Below are 13,092 nucleotides of genomic sequence, written 5' to 3' on the forward strand. Positions count from 1 at the left end.
TATTAATGCCCCCCCAGTTTGACTGTGGTATCTTGTGTGCCCCCCCTATATATTGTTTCTAGAGTCGCCACTGCACATGACTATGCTCATTTGGAATGTCTTCCCATACTTGTTGGTTTCTCAGGTTATTATGCTCATGTATGCTACCTGCTGTAACCTCTTGCATATTATATTGGTGCCTGTGTTCCCTAATTTCCCTTCCCTGATTTTTCCTTTCTGTATCCCTGAAAACTTTGAAAATCTCAATAAATATTGATTTACCCTAAACACTGGTGCTTTGGGTATTTTAGTACCCAGAGATTGTGTCTTCCATCTTTAAACTCTATCAATAGTTGAGGCAATAAAGAGATCTACAATATGTAGATCCATCGACACATAGGTGGATGTATCAGGTAGACATGCAGTTGAGTCCAGATTATTTAATACGTTCTTTTCAATTGTGGAGTGGAACTGTAAAACTTTGATTTGCATATTTATTATTAGTTCTGCCTCATCCTATGGCATACTATAGGCTACCCTGTACTCGGGTATAAGGTGCCTACTAAAATATGGTTCCTAACATGTTTTGTCCTGTTTCATCCTTAGGCAGACCACTAACCGTATTCTGCAGAGCCTTCTTTGGATTTACTGGAGACAACGCACCCCAGATCTACTGGATGAGAGGAGACAAGTTTATAGAAGAATTAGAAAATCATATTAAAGAAGGGGTAGTCAGGTAAAAATCCACCAGAAACTGTGTTTGTAAATTTAACTATGTAAACAAATTATTATTATTATTATTATACTTTATTTATAAAGCTCTGACAGATTCCGCAGCGCTGTACAAAGATGACAATGTTACAGACAATGACACGTACAATACAGCAATTGACATACAGATACAAGAGGAATGAAGGGCCCTGTTCCCACGGGAATTTACAATCTAGGTGGATTATTCCTTGTCTAAAAGACCAAATACATATGTCAATAAGCCACATAAAAAAAATGTTGGCAAACCTCTACCACCCTAGCCATACCCCCCAGACCAAGTGCCCTAATTTGATAATTTGAAATGCTGAAACATATATTGGTATAAACTACTATAAAATGCTGGTTTATTTTCACGTAGAAAAATAAATTGCATTCCTCTTCTGATTATAACGATTCCTATTGATCAATGTACTCCCAGCAAAGTAATAGGTACAGAAGTTGTAAAGGTTCTCCAGCTGTTTATTGAAGTATTGCGATGCTCCATTTCTGGTTCTATATTTAGCAAACCTTCATTATTTGTTGAGGTATTATAAATATCTATGGAGCTTTCTAAAGCAATGTGAGTATCCTTTTGTATTGAGTAGCTAGTCACAAAGGTGTATACTAAAAATAAACACAATATACAGTGCTATAGCAATATATTATATTAATTACAAGAATCTTTGGAAATGTCACAGTGGATGAATCATTGAAAAAGGGTTTATGTGCCCTTTTACTTAGGTGACAATGTCCAGCTGTCAATGTATCTACAAAAATAACCACTAGCTTATTGCATTGCCTTTGTGGTTGAAGGGGGGTACATTATAGTATAGCCACACAAAACAATACAGGCTGTCAACCATACGTATATGAATCAGTTGGATTACTTGTAATTTGATTTTTAAAGTTACGCTGCAATAAAATGAAGACAATTAAAAAGAAATGAAATTGAGTAGAATTATCCATCTGCTACCCACGCCGGTACCTGACAGCTATCATTCCCTGTGGGATGTTTATACAGCAATCAGAGGCTGGACAGAGCTATTGATTTCTCAGATTAATTAGCCCATAATTTTGTAGTTTACTAGTGGTTTTAAACCATTCGCGCCACTGGGTGTACAAGATCAATCATTGGACTGGCCAGTTTTTGGCAAAACGTTTGGAAACACTAATAGCTAAAGATGTTGCTGTTGAAACGAGATGTTATGCTCAGATCATTAGCCGGATAAAGCAGAAGAACCCAATCAGTGGCTCTCCAACAGTAATTCCCATGATTGTCCACAGACTGTGATCAGAATAGTTTTGCAGCTTATGGGACAGTGAAGATAGGATGGTTTCATAGGTGACCCTACAATTAAATAGGTCTAAGCAACTACCGGAACCCCTTAGAGAATATGCATATAGCTGCCTCACACATTCTGATGCTTTGGGTTGGTCAATGGAACAGCCTAGTCTCCAAGGTTGTATTTGAATGCATTTTACTTCATATGTTTAGTTATCAGTGTTACTAAATGCATACCTCCCCTAGTGTTTTCAGGGCAATTTTCCAAGGCAGGGATTTTTGAGCAAACTTTTAGTGTTCAGATATAATACATGTGATTGGCTGCTGCTACTCTCAGTCATTCCAATAGAAATTAAACAACTAAAGAATGCCTGCACCTATTTGCATGCAGTCAAATGCACCATAGCCCATGCAAAGTTAACTCAAATATGCATTTAACGTGAAAATAGGAGTCCCCCTTCACCCAGAATTATAGACACTTTGCATCAAATTAGGGTGTTTACTCTCCATAAATGATCCTTGATTCCTCCAAGCATATAAAGGTAAAAAAAAAGGTAATATAGTGTCTATACAATGATTAATATATGTAAAAGGTCAGGGAATGGAAATATACGCACGCATTGATTTCTGATTATGGAAATGTCACTTGGCAGAACACTTCAACCGTTCATTAAATGATCAACGAACTAATTATACTTCTTCAATTGGAAATACTATGAGGGTTATAATACCAATTTCTGGACTTGTAATGAAATGGTGCTTCTCTAACAACTCGCTCCAGACTGTAATCCACACTTTGATAAGTGATCATCTGAAGGTGTTTTTAGTCTGTGCTTCAGTGGACCTGCAAATGGTAATAATATCCTCTGCATCTTTCTAATTATCTGAGAACTAGTTGTTCTGCAAACATAGTAATTACACAAGAATGTTACAAACAATGCGTGCATTTAATGAAAAGTATGGAAAATTGATTTGATAGAACATTGTTTTTATTCCCCATAATGCCTTCTGCTGATTTGATTTCATTATGAAACTGCCAGGTATGGATAATTAGAACATACACATATTTTTCAGCCCTTAAAATAATTATGTTCTAATTCTATTTTTTTTTTTTTTTGTCTTACCTGGTTCATTTTGGGGAAAGTGCAGATGTTAATGAGTTCTGCACAGTAATTATACAGTTTACATACTCTTACAGATTGCCAACCCACCCCCACCCAAAAAGCATCTAACACGTTCGGTTATATGCTTTTTCGTTTTTTCTGTAGTTTTTCTCTAGTTTTATGTAAATTCTTCTTTTTTTTATATAGAACACCTGCTATTTGCCACTGAAATATTTATTTACACCAGCTTTATCTGTGAAGCGTTGTAAACCTGTTATATTTAAGTAAAAAAACATGTTCCCAAGTCAGTGCATACTCGCAGGTGCATGTGTATTCACTGTTAATATTGATGAGGAATTAAGAAACTGATATTCAGCGCTCCATCTCGGATAGTGTTAAAAACCTCACTTAGCAGTCATCCAAAAGTAGGAGTGCGCCTATGGATAGTTAAGCATACCTCCTAAGTGTCCCGGTCTTCGCAAGGCTGTTTGCGATTTTTGGGCACTGTCCCAGGTAGCCACCCTACTTTCCTGCGTATGCGGGCAATGAGGATCATGAGCCAGTTGGGAAGATCCTCTGATCACCTCGCCTGGCTGTGGAAGATGCAAAATCAATGGAGGCCTCAATTGCAGCTCCCAAATTGCCACTTCACAATGCTCTGAAGCTGAGGACCATGAATGTTTGCATTTTAAGACAGTGCCGGACTGGGATAATGAGGTTACACTTTAAGGCTGGTGGCAGCCTAATGATGTAACCGTGGCCGACGGCTTGATATGATAGGCTGCGTTTAACGTTTCTATGCCCACATAACCTATAACCTCCATCATATTCACTGACTAAGCATTCTATGCTAACACCACCATTGACTCCCAGGTCTACTGTTTCAACTGCGTCAATAGCATTCCCTTTGAAACATCATCACATAAAGAGCACTGACTCTATTAACTCTAGTTTTCTACATTCTAGGTTACTTAAGGAACACCTTGGGGAGAAAGAAGTGGAATTAGCGCTCATATTTGATATTATTCAAGAAAAAGACCTGGGAAATTACAGCTGTCACGTAGAGAACAAAAATGGGCACAATCATGCCACAGTCATCTTGCGTACAAGAGGTATGTTTTATTACAGAATTAGTTGCTGGAGCTGAAAAATAGGAATGTGAACTCTGCCCTAAATAGCATGCCAGAGTATTAACAATATATTCCTTGCCCCTCTGGTACCCAAAGGTTAAAACAATTAGAATGTCTCTAGCTTGCAGTTAGAGGATTATCCAAGAGACCCCATCAGACTCTTTATCTATGCAATCTACTAACCATACAGCTAGCAAATGTTTGGCTTTTAAGACAGTGCCGGACTGGGATAATGAGGTGACCCTGGCATTTTAAGGCTGGCCGGAAGCCTAATGATGTAGCTGTGGCTGACGGCTGGATATGATGGGCTGCGTGTAACATTTCTTTGTTCACATAGCATGCGGACGGACATATCCAGCCAGTGGCTGCACACTACAGCACCCAATCTGCTGCTGCAGAGGTGCGTATGGCATGATGTCAGCCATTTTCCCATTGTTCCAAATGGTCAGTCCGTCTAAGATGTAGATATTTTACTACTTACCATGAAATGTCTTTGGAGACACAGACAGCCATGCCTTGTTACAAGTGAGTTACCTCATGGATCAGTACTGGGATCAATTCATTTTAATTTTTTGTTACAACATTTTTTTTGAAGGTTAGATATATATTTTCCTGCACACCACACTCAGCTGAGTCTTTATGGCAATACTAATGAAGTCCGTTCCTCCATAGACTTTTAGTAAGTTCTCTCCTGCTGTTTATAGAGGCCAAGAAGGATCCTCGTCAAAAGGGCCTGGAAATGGGCAAAACATGGGTGAAAGTAGCCATGGCCAAACACCACACCCCACCCACTAATTAAACACACTGACCCAGAGGCCTGGTAAGCTTCTCAGATTCCCAGAGCCTCTGGATGAAACCTGCACAGTTCCTTTAAACGTTTCATTTTTTCAGGCCAAGTTTTAAGCATTCAGTAGGTGCTTAGAGTGCAGATTTGTGCATATTCTATATTCAGTCCACCCTGTCATTATCTCTGATTATATGAAAACACAATAATCCTATCCTGATTACCCAAAATAAGGTGGACTCAATCAATAGGGGGAACGATAGGATATTAAAGATTTGGAATATTATGTATGCTTATATTGTATAATATATCCCAAAATTGACCAGTTTTGGCATCTTATATGTTCTTTTCAGGGCACATACAATATATATATATATATATATATATATATATATATATATATATATATAATTACACAAATTAAATATATATACTGTATATTTTCTCTGTCCAGTTGTGCCGAAAGGAAAGTAGAAAATATATGGACCTAAATCCAGCATAATCTTCACACAAACAGTGCAGTAATAATGCCGTCAGGATGCAGGGCACATCATTTCCAAATGGCTTGTCAGATTAGATGTAATAAAACCCTTGTTCTTGATTCAAAACATAATTAGCAGCGGAGGCTGAAAAAAGAAAGTATATTTACACGTACACCTGGCAAACTGCAGCATGCGCCACTCAGATCAACCGGTTCTTCTAAGAGATACTTGTTTCCTTGGCAGTCAACATCACGGGGAGATGCAAATGACTTTGTGCAGATCCGAATATTTATATAAGATGTGTTTACATGAGGGCTGATTGGTACTTATTTTACATTTAGGATAATATGTGTTACATATTGTAAATAGCATAATCATTGCATAGTAAAACCATCCTGTTTGGAATAAAAGGTGGTTTTATTTGACTTCTGGAGATATCCACACCAAGTATAGTCATTACATATCCAGGGTCATTCTACTGAGTTTTAAGAGCATGGTGGACAGGTCCTGCCTTAGCCCAATAATGTAGTATGTAAGTCAACCAGCCGCTCATCTACAATCTGTAGAGTTTTAAACTGCAAAGCAGGTGCAGAACCACACTGCAACCAATCCAGGGGATCCAGTCGCTATAGGGTTAAGGGATGCAGTGTGTACTGCATGCCACCCAAAAATAAAATAATGATTTATCAATGATGTCCAGCATCTTTCTCGCACTTGACCCTTAGCCTTTATTTTCCGTCTGATGAGGGAAGCCAGAGCGGATTTACAAATCTTTAATTATGCTTGTGTTTGCATTATCTACTTAATGACATTTGTTTTCAATTTATTTTTTGTTAAAGTCTGTATATGTACACATAGGATTACATGCAATGTCTGTAATAAACATTTGTTGCTCAGAAAAATAAAGCAGAATGTCAACCGCAGAATATTTTGAAGGAAAAATTAAATGAACTTCAGAATCCTTTGACAACAGATCAAAAACAAAACAGTACTCCCTTCATTGTCATATAACTTAGCATACGAGCTGATGTATTTATAGGTAATACATTTATATATAATATATTTATAACCTATAAATACATCAGCTCATATGCTGATATATATATGTTAATATGATATATTCAATCTATATATATATATATATATATATATATATATATATATATATATATATATAATCATGATGTAAGTGCAGTCAATGACCGCACATTATGTTTTTTATGCTCACGGGTCATATTCCGCTGGAGGATGCACACTGCAGGACTTGATCTGCCCCTGGTAGGGGCAGATTGGGTGAGTACAGGGCTCTGTCAGGCAGTGGCTCACTGGGCATTTGCCCGCTGTTGCCAGATGGACGGTCCAGACCTACATATATATGTGTGAAATGCATTGGGTAATAAACTTTTCATTTTTATTGAGAGGAGTAATGTTTCAAAGAACCAGCAAAAGCCATGTGTTTACAATGTTTGTTTCTTTAACTTGTTTCAGGTATAAAGTATAACATTGAACTTGCTGGAGGTCTCGGTGCAATCCTTCTTGTATTTATTTTATTTGTGATCATCTATAAATGCTACAATATAGAATTAATGCTCTTCTACAGACAAAATTGTGGCAGTGATGAAGCTGCAGAAGGTAGGTTACAATTGATTACGTTTGAAAAAGGCTGTTGATTGATGCAAAGTTAGTACTCACTTGGTCCAATCTGGGATTTGATACCATGGAGTGATATCCTTTCACTGTTTTTGCTTTTCAAATATATACCCTAGTAACTGCTGGGACTCCTTGGGCAAAGTCCTAGTCTCTGCCCTCTAGAATTTAGATAACACCACTACTGCACACCAAATATACTCTAAACATTCTCTGCCCAATCATGTATTTCCTTCTAAGAACATTCCAGGCCAAGTTTCATGTCACATACTATACATAGTTATGTTAAGGACGATTATGGATCCTTATAAAAGCACTACTCCTACTTTTTCCTTTAAGGTAGCACATTGTTTCTGTCATTGTTATAGTCAAGCATTCCTGGAAATTATTAATGACCCCGTATTACGTTTATGCATGTTCATAAATTTTCTTAGGTTGCTGTCCTTGCAAGGATATAGCCATTGTCCACAAAACATAAAGTTGTATCTAGGTTCAAGACCCACCTTAATGATGGCTTTGATGCATCGTCATCTATACATTATTGAATACATTGTGTTTTTTCTACTGTAGACAACAAAGAATATGATGCCTATCTCTCGTATACCAAAGTGGACCCAGACTCATTGGACAATGAAACTGAGGAGGAGCAATTTGCCTTGGAGATTCTCCCAGATATTCTAGAGAAACAGTATGGATACAAGCTCTTCATTCCAGACCGGGATATGATTCCTAGTGGGAGTAAGTGGAAAGATTCTAGCTGCTCAACCATGTAGTTCCTCGTGGGTTACATTGCATTGATTTTTTTTTTAAAACAACTAAGTCTGTCTCCAAAACAAGAGACACAAATGTGATAACTCTAATGACCAGAAATATTATGTATACAAATGCTGTGTCCCTACAGACTACCATTAAAACTTAACTTTTCTTTAAAAGGAAAAAAAGAACAAAAGAAAATCCAGTCAAAGAAACCCTCAAAATCATGGTAGATGTGGTAGATAGGAGCAATCACTATATGTCATCCAAATCTCCCTGTCTTTATCCTAAGTGTATCCCCTATTGAGTTCCATCACTAAATGGGACTTTATCAGTCACTACTTGAGACGCCATCAAGCAAGAAATGCATTGTGCCAGATTAAGTTTCTTAATCTAACCCCCCCCCCCCCAGTGAATTGAAAAGAGATTGAAGTCCTAGCAACCTTTAAAAGTCAGAAGTTGTTGGGTAAGCGGTGAATCCATAGATCAATGATGAACAACACCTTCACGTGATTGTACATTGGATTTAATGAGTAAACCCCATACATTTTATCACCATAACCAAAATATTTGTAACCTGTTTGATTACAATCACTGGAAGCTGTTGAGGTCTTTGGGAAAGTCAAACATATTTATTTGTTTCCCTGTTTCAATGCTACTATTCAGTATGATCGACGCACAGAGAGAGAGATAGATAGATAGATAGATAGATAGATAAGAGCTGGGATTCAATCTGGAGAATAAAGACAACTAAGCTAAAATGAACTATACATAATCACTCAAAATTTTAATGCAACAACTCCTTGTAGAATATAGACTAGTACTTGTTTCAATAAATTAATAGCTTAGCTTCAATTTTCATATTATTACAATAGCTAAATGCCAGTGAGGAAATTCATTTGCAACAGAACAAAAATGTAGAATAAATAATTCCCCCAATCTGCTTTTCCAAGTCACAAGACGCATGGGTATTATGGACAAAACCAAGGAATATTAGCAAATGTGGAGCTGCATTAAGACTGGCATAATAATAGGTTGCCCTGGGTTGATGACAAGAGCTCTTTAGTTGTCCCAAATGTTAAGAACAATTCTATTGTGATAAAAATAATCTGAAAGAACACAGAATCCTTTTCATGCATCTTTAAAGCCTGTGAATAACTAATCAAATCTTTCTATCGTGTACAATGTTGCCTTGGCTTGTTACTCCTGACTTGAAGTGCTTGGGAAAAGCATTAGCGTGGCATATTGCCCCATCTGTTATTTATAAACACAAACCTCCCCCATCAAATAATACCTCGGTAATGTCTCAGAAAATACATTCTTTCTAAACTTGATATTGGTGATTCTTCTTAGAATGTGTAATATGAAAAACATGTAACGTGTGCGTGTCTTCACCTTCTATCCTCTAATGGGGTTCCAAACATTTTCCTATATAGTAGCACCAACTAGAAAAAGTGTGTATGCATGGCTGGACCATTTCTATGCTTTCCCATGCTTCTTGGTTGTGATGCCCTACAATGTGGTTCTATAACTGCACCAGAGTGCTGGATTCATATGTTTAATGTATTGCATGTATACTAGATTTCTTATGGACTGCCTCTTTACTTAATGCCACATATAGCTCATCCGACTCTTGTTTTGTCTCCAGTCGTTCAAAAACCCTTAAGACCCACATCTATACTGAGATACACTTGTGTTTCTGGTCCACCTCACATTTGCACTTGTATCTCTTTTATACGCCCCACTTCCTTCTTGATTGCGCAAGGCTCTCCTCACCTTTACTGCGTCTTATGTGAGGCACTACTTTTTATGCCCTGTTTACCAATTCTACAGAATATGATGCTGCTATATAACTTAACAAATAATAATATCAGTTGTGATATCAGTTTTTCTTTAAGCATATTGAACCATAAAATGTAGGCGTTGAGCGAGTGAAATATACATTTAAAGTGTTTCTATTTTATTTACCCTTTTTGCCTTTTATCTAAAGCCAGCTTTAAATAATATCCCAGTCGAAAGGGCTTGACTTATTTGCTGGAACCCCTTTTTTAGATCAATAAGTGCTTATTAAGTGATGTCTCTTTACTTGATTTCTGTTCCTTTCTTGAATGTTACTAACCCAACACCTGCAATTTATATCAAGATCAGAAAATTGTTGTTTGTGTTGGAGGGTTCACATAGTGAGTTTTTACTGAACATGCTAATTTGAGGTGCCCATAGTAGCTGATTACACCAGTACATGGTAATTTCAAGTATCTGCAATAAGTGATTGGACAAACCTTTTCCAAGTCAAGTTTTTGACTGTAATTATATGTTACAACCACATGAGGGTGCGTGTCATTGTTCTGTTTGTGTAATATGAAACGCTATCAGTATCATTATACCTGCGTTTGTTGGCAATAAACGTGACAGCTTCTTTCAGCAGGCAACAATTGTCACAATACATCATTCATACCTTCTCTTGTGCCAAACTCATTAACATGAACACCACTTCAGAAGAATATATTGTATGTACTTAATGAAATTATCTAAATGCTGCAATTGCTGGATCAGAAAGGTGTTTCTTGCCAGAGAAGTTTGCAGGTTATCAAAATGTATGCATTTTCTTTTAAGAAAGACAATGAGAAAAACAAGAAGAAAAAAAATTCTATGTTACGTACACAACAGGTGATAAAAAAGCTTAGTGGGGAATGCAATCACTCAAATGTATGCGGACAAATTGCATATAACATTAATGTGACTATTATTCTGATTAACACTTTCTGCTTTGATTCCATGGGATTCTTTGCATCATCGGACATGAATTACCACCAGTTTCCTCTACAAATACAAACTAGATGACAATAGAAAATTGTTGAAGTTAAAGGGGAATTCTTGCCTATTTTTCGAGATCAATTTTAGTGAAATCTCTATGCTCATTTACACAGTTTACCCGCTCCTAGTGCATTCTGTGCTTGCAGCGGGTTTAGGATTGAGTCTACAAAGTAGGACCAGTCTGTCAAAGGCATTGGAATGGTCTCCTGCTAGACAGCTTTAGGAAACACACATTTTTACCTGGACTCAGAAACAGCCTTTGATTTTTTTGGGTTGTGAGTGTTGTTTGGCTCTGCTCTTTCTCTGGCTCAGTTCTTTCTAATCCACAGCCTCTTTGGGTAGTTCTAACCCCTAATGTGCTGAAGGCCAACTTTCCCAACACCTCTCTAGGCTAAAAAAAACCAACAAAAACATTTTATACTTTTTATGAACATTTAGATACTAGAATATTAAAACTCAGCTTTGCATAATATATTTGTTTTGTTCTTTATTAGCATTTGGTGATGTAGTTCTCCATACACATTTTAAATCTAATCTTCCTCCAACATGGATTCCCGATGAAGGGGGACATGTAGGTGTGTGGAAAAAAAATCATTTGATACTTTACATTTTGGGAGCGGTTCTTGGTTTTGTTGATAGCGGCAAAAATTAATTTAACAAAAATTAACCAAAATCTGCATGTAAGTAAAATCCTGAGTATGTGCTAAATATATAATGCTGAATATGAGTGTATAATGTTGAGAATATTAAAACAATGCCGTTATGTGATAACCCACGTATGTGTCATTTTCTTCCCAGCATACATGGAGGACCTTGCTCGATGTGTGGAGCAAAGCAGAAGACTAATCATTGTCCTGACACCAGATTATGTGATCAAACGAGGGTGGAGTATCTTTGTGCTTGACAGTCGACTCCACAACATGCTGACGAGTGGAGAAATCAAAGTCATATTGATAGAATGCACTAATTTAAGAGGAAAAGTGAACTATCAAGAAGTGGAGTCGCTCAAGCATGCCATCAGACATCAGTCTTTAATTAAGTGGAATGGTCCAAAAAGCAGCAAAGTCAATTCAAAATTTTGGAAGAATCTAGTGTATGAAATGCCAGCAAAAAGGAGAGAGGTGCTGTCACGGCAGCACGTCATGGATAGCGGGGAGCAGAGTCTTTTTGGAGATCTACAAACTGTACCCTCCATCGCTGTAACAGGGTCATCTGGTACATTGCCCAGATCCCAAGGAGATATGGACGGCTTTCACCCTGTAGAATCAATGCAGATGAGACATTTCTGCAGAGCTTACGAGTTTGACAAATCAACTTCACCTATGTCGGTTTCATCTCTGGGCAATCACCATACGTACTGCAACATACCATTAACCATCTTAAATGGACAGCTGAACCACGGCAGTGCCGGAAAGGACCCACAGGAATTCCAAGGAAACAACACATTTTTACCCGTATCATCAAGAGAACTAAGCTTCACCAGTGACATCTGGTAATATATGTCTAGGTTTTTGCGGTTGACGTGTCCCTTTTTCTGACCTTAAGCTTACGCTACAGGGGTGCCGAAACAAATTTTCAAGCACTGGCACAAATACTCTGTTTTGTATTTGAACATTTTGTTTACATTGACGGGATATTATTATTAAGGGTCCTGTTTTTTTTAGTTTCGACATAGTCTAAAATTTTACTGCTTTGTTGAAGAAGAAAAAGTACAGTATTCCAGATATATTATATATTTTAGATTAGATGTAAAATTTGGAAAGATTGGAGTACGCTCTTGAGAAGACTGGGTATTTGCATACACGTGTATATATATTTCAAGTTCATTTCAATACATTTGAAAAAACTATGTTAAGTTTATTTTTGACTACTTATGCAAATGTCATAGCACATGGAGAACATTTTGTAAAGATGATTGTATAATAAGAAAAAAGGATTGAAGTACCTCGGAGACTGTCACTTGTAAAATTAGTTTCAGAAAAATAAAATGCACAATGATGTTTATTAACCCTTGAGTGGTTGAGAGTGCAGTGACATTTCCCATGAAGTGAGCCTTGGCTGGAATTTTTTTCTTTGCCATGTTAGACCAGTTCAGACAATCCTTATTACCACATACATTGCAAAAGACAGATAACAATGAATTTGATTCATAAAGCAGTGATATTTTTGTGAACAAGACATAGACTTGCCCACCAGTCTGTTAGGCACTGAGCCATATGCATTGGCAAGATGGGACTGGGGAAGGAAATCATCCATGGCACTTTAATGCCAGTGGCTGGTAAATGACATACATACGGCCTCCACACTACACGCTTATTCTGTAACAGCGTTCCGTTGAAGCACCCAATCTGCAGTTGGTCTGGAGCTG

General features: G+C 37.3%; 1 protein-coding gene across 1 annotated transcript in view; it reads left to right on the top strand.

Annotated features, from left to right (window-relative positions):
* Positions 1 to 12,220, top strand: part of LOC149298167 (X-linked interleukin-1 receptor accessory protein-like 2) — a 277,993-nt gene extending 265,773 nt beyond the window's left edge. Inside the window, exons 9-13 of the mRNA XM_089487644.1 lie at positions 586 to 715; positions 4,081 to 4,226; positions 6,999 to 7,142; positions 7,728 to 7,895; positions 11,523 to 12,220. Of these exons, the coding sequence (XP_089343770.1) occupies positions 586 to 715; positions 4,081 to 4,226; positions 6,999 to 7,142; positions 7,728 to 7,895; positions 11,523 to 12,220 (1,286 nt within the window). The remainder of the gene's footprint in view (positions 1 to 585; positions 716 to 4,080; positions 4,227 to 6,998; positions 7,143 to 7,727; positions 7,896 to 11,522) is intronic.
* Positions 12,221 to 13,092: the final 872 nt, after the last annotated feature.

The sequence above is a fragment of the Sceloporus occidentalis genome, unplaced genomic scaffold, assembly GCF_023333645.1.
Source record: "Sceloporus occidentalis isolate IW3139 unplaced genomic scaffold, rSceOcc1.0.p SCAF_34, whole genome shotgun sequence".
In the NCBI taxonomy this organism is placed as follows: domain Eukaryota; kingdom Metazoa; phylum Chordata; class Lepidosauria; order Squamata; family Phrynosomatidae; genus Sceloporus; species Sceloporus occidentalis.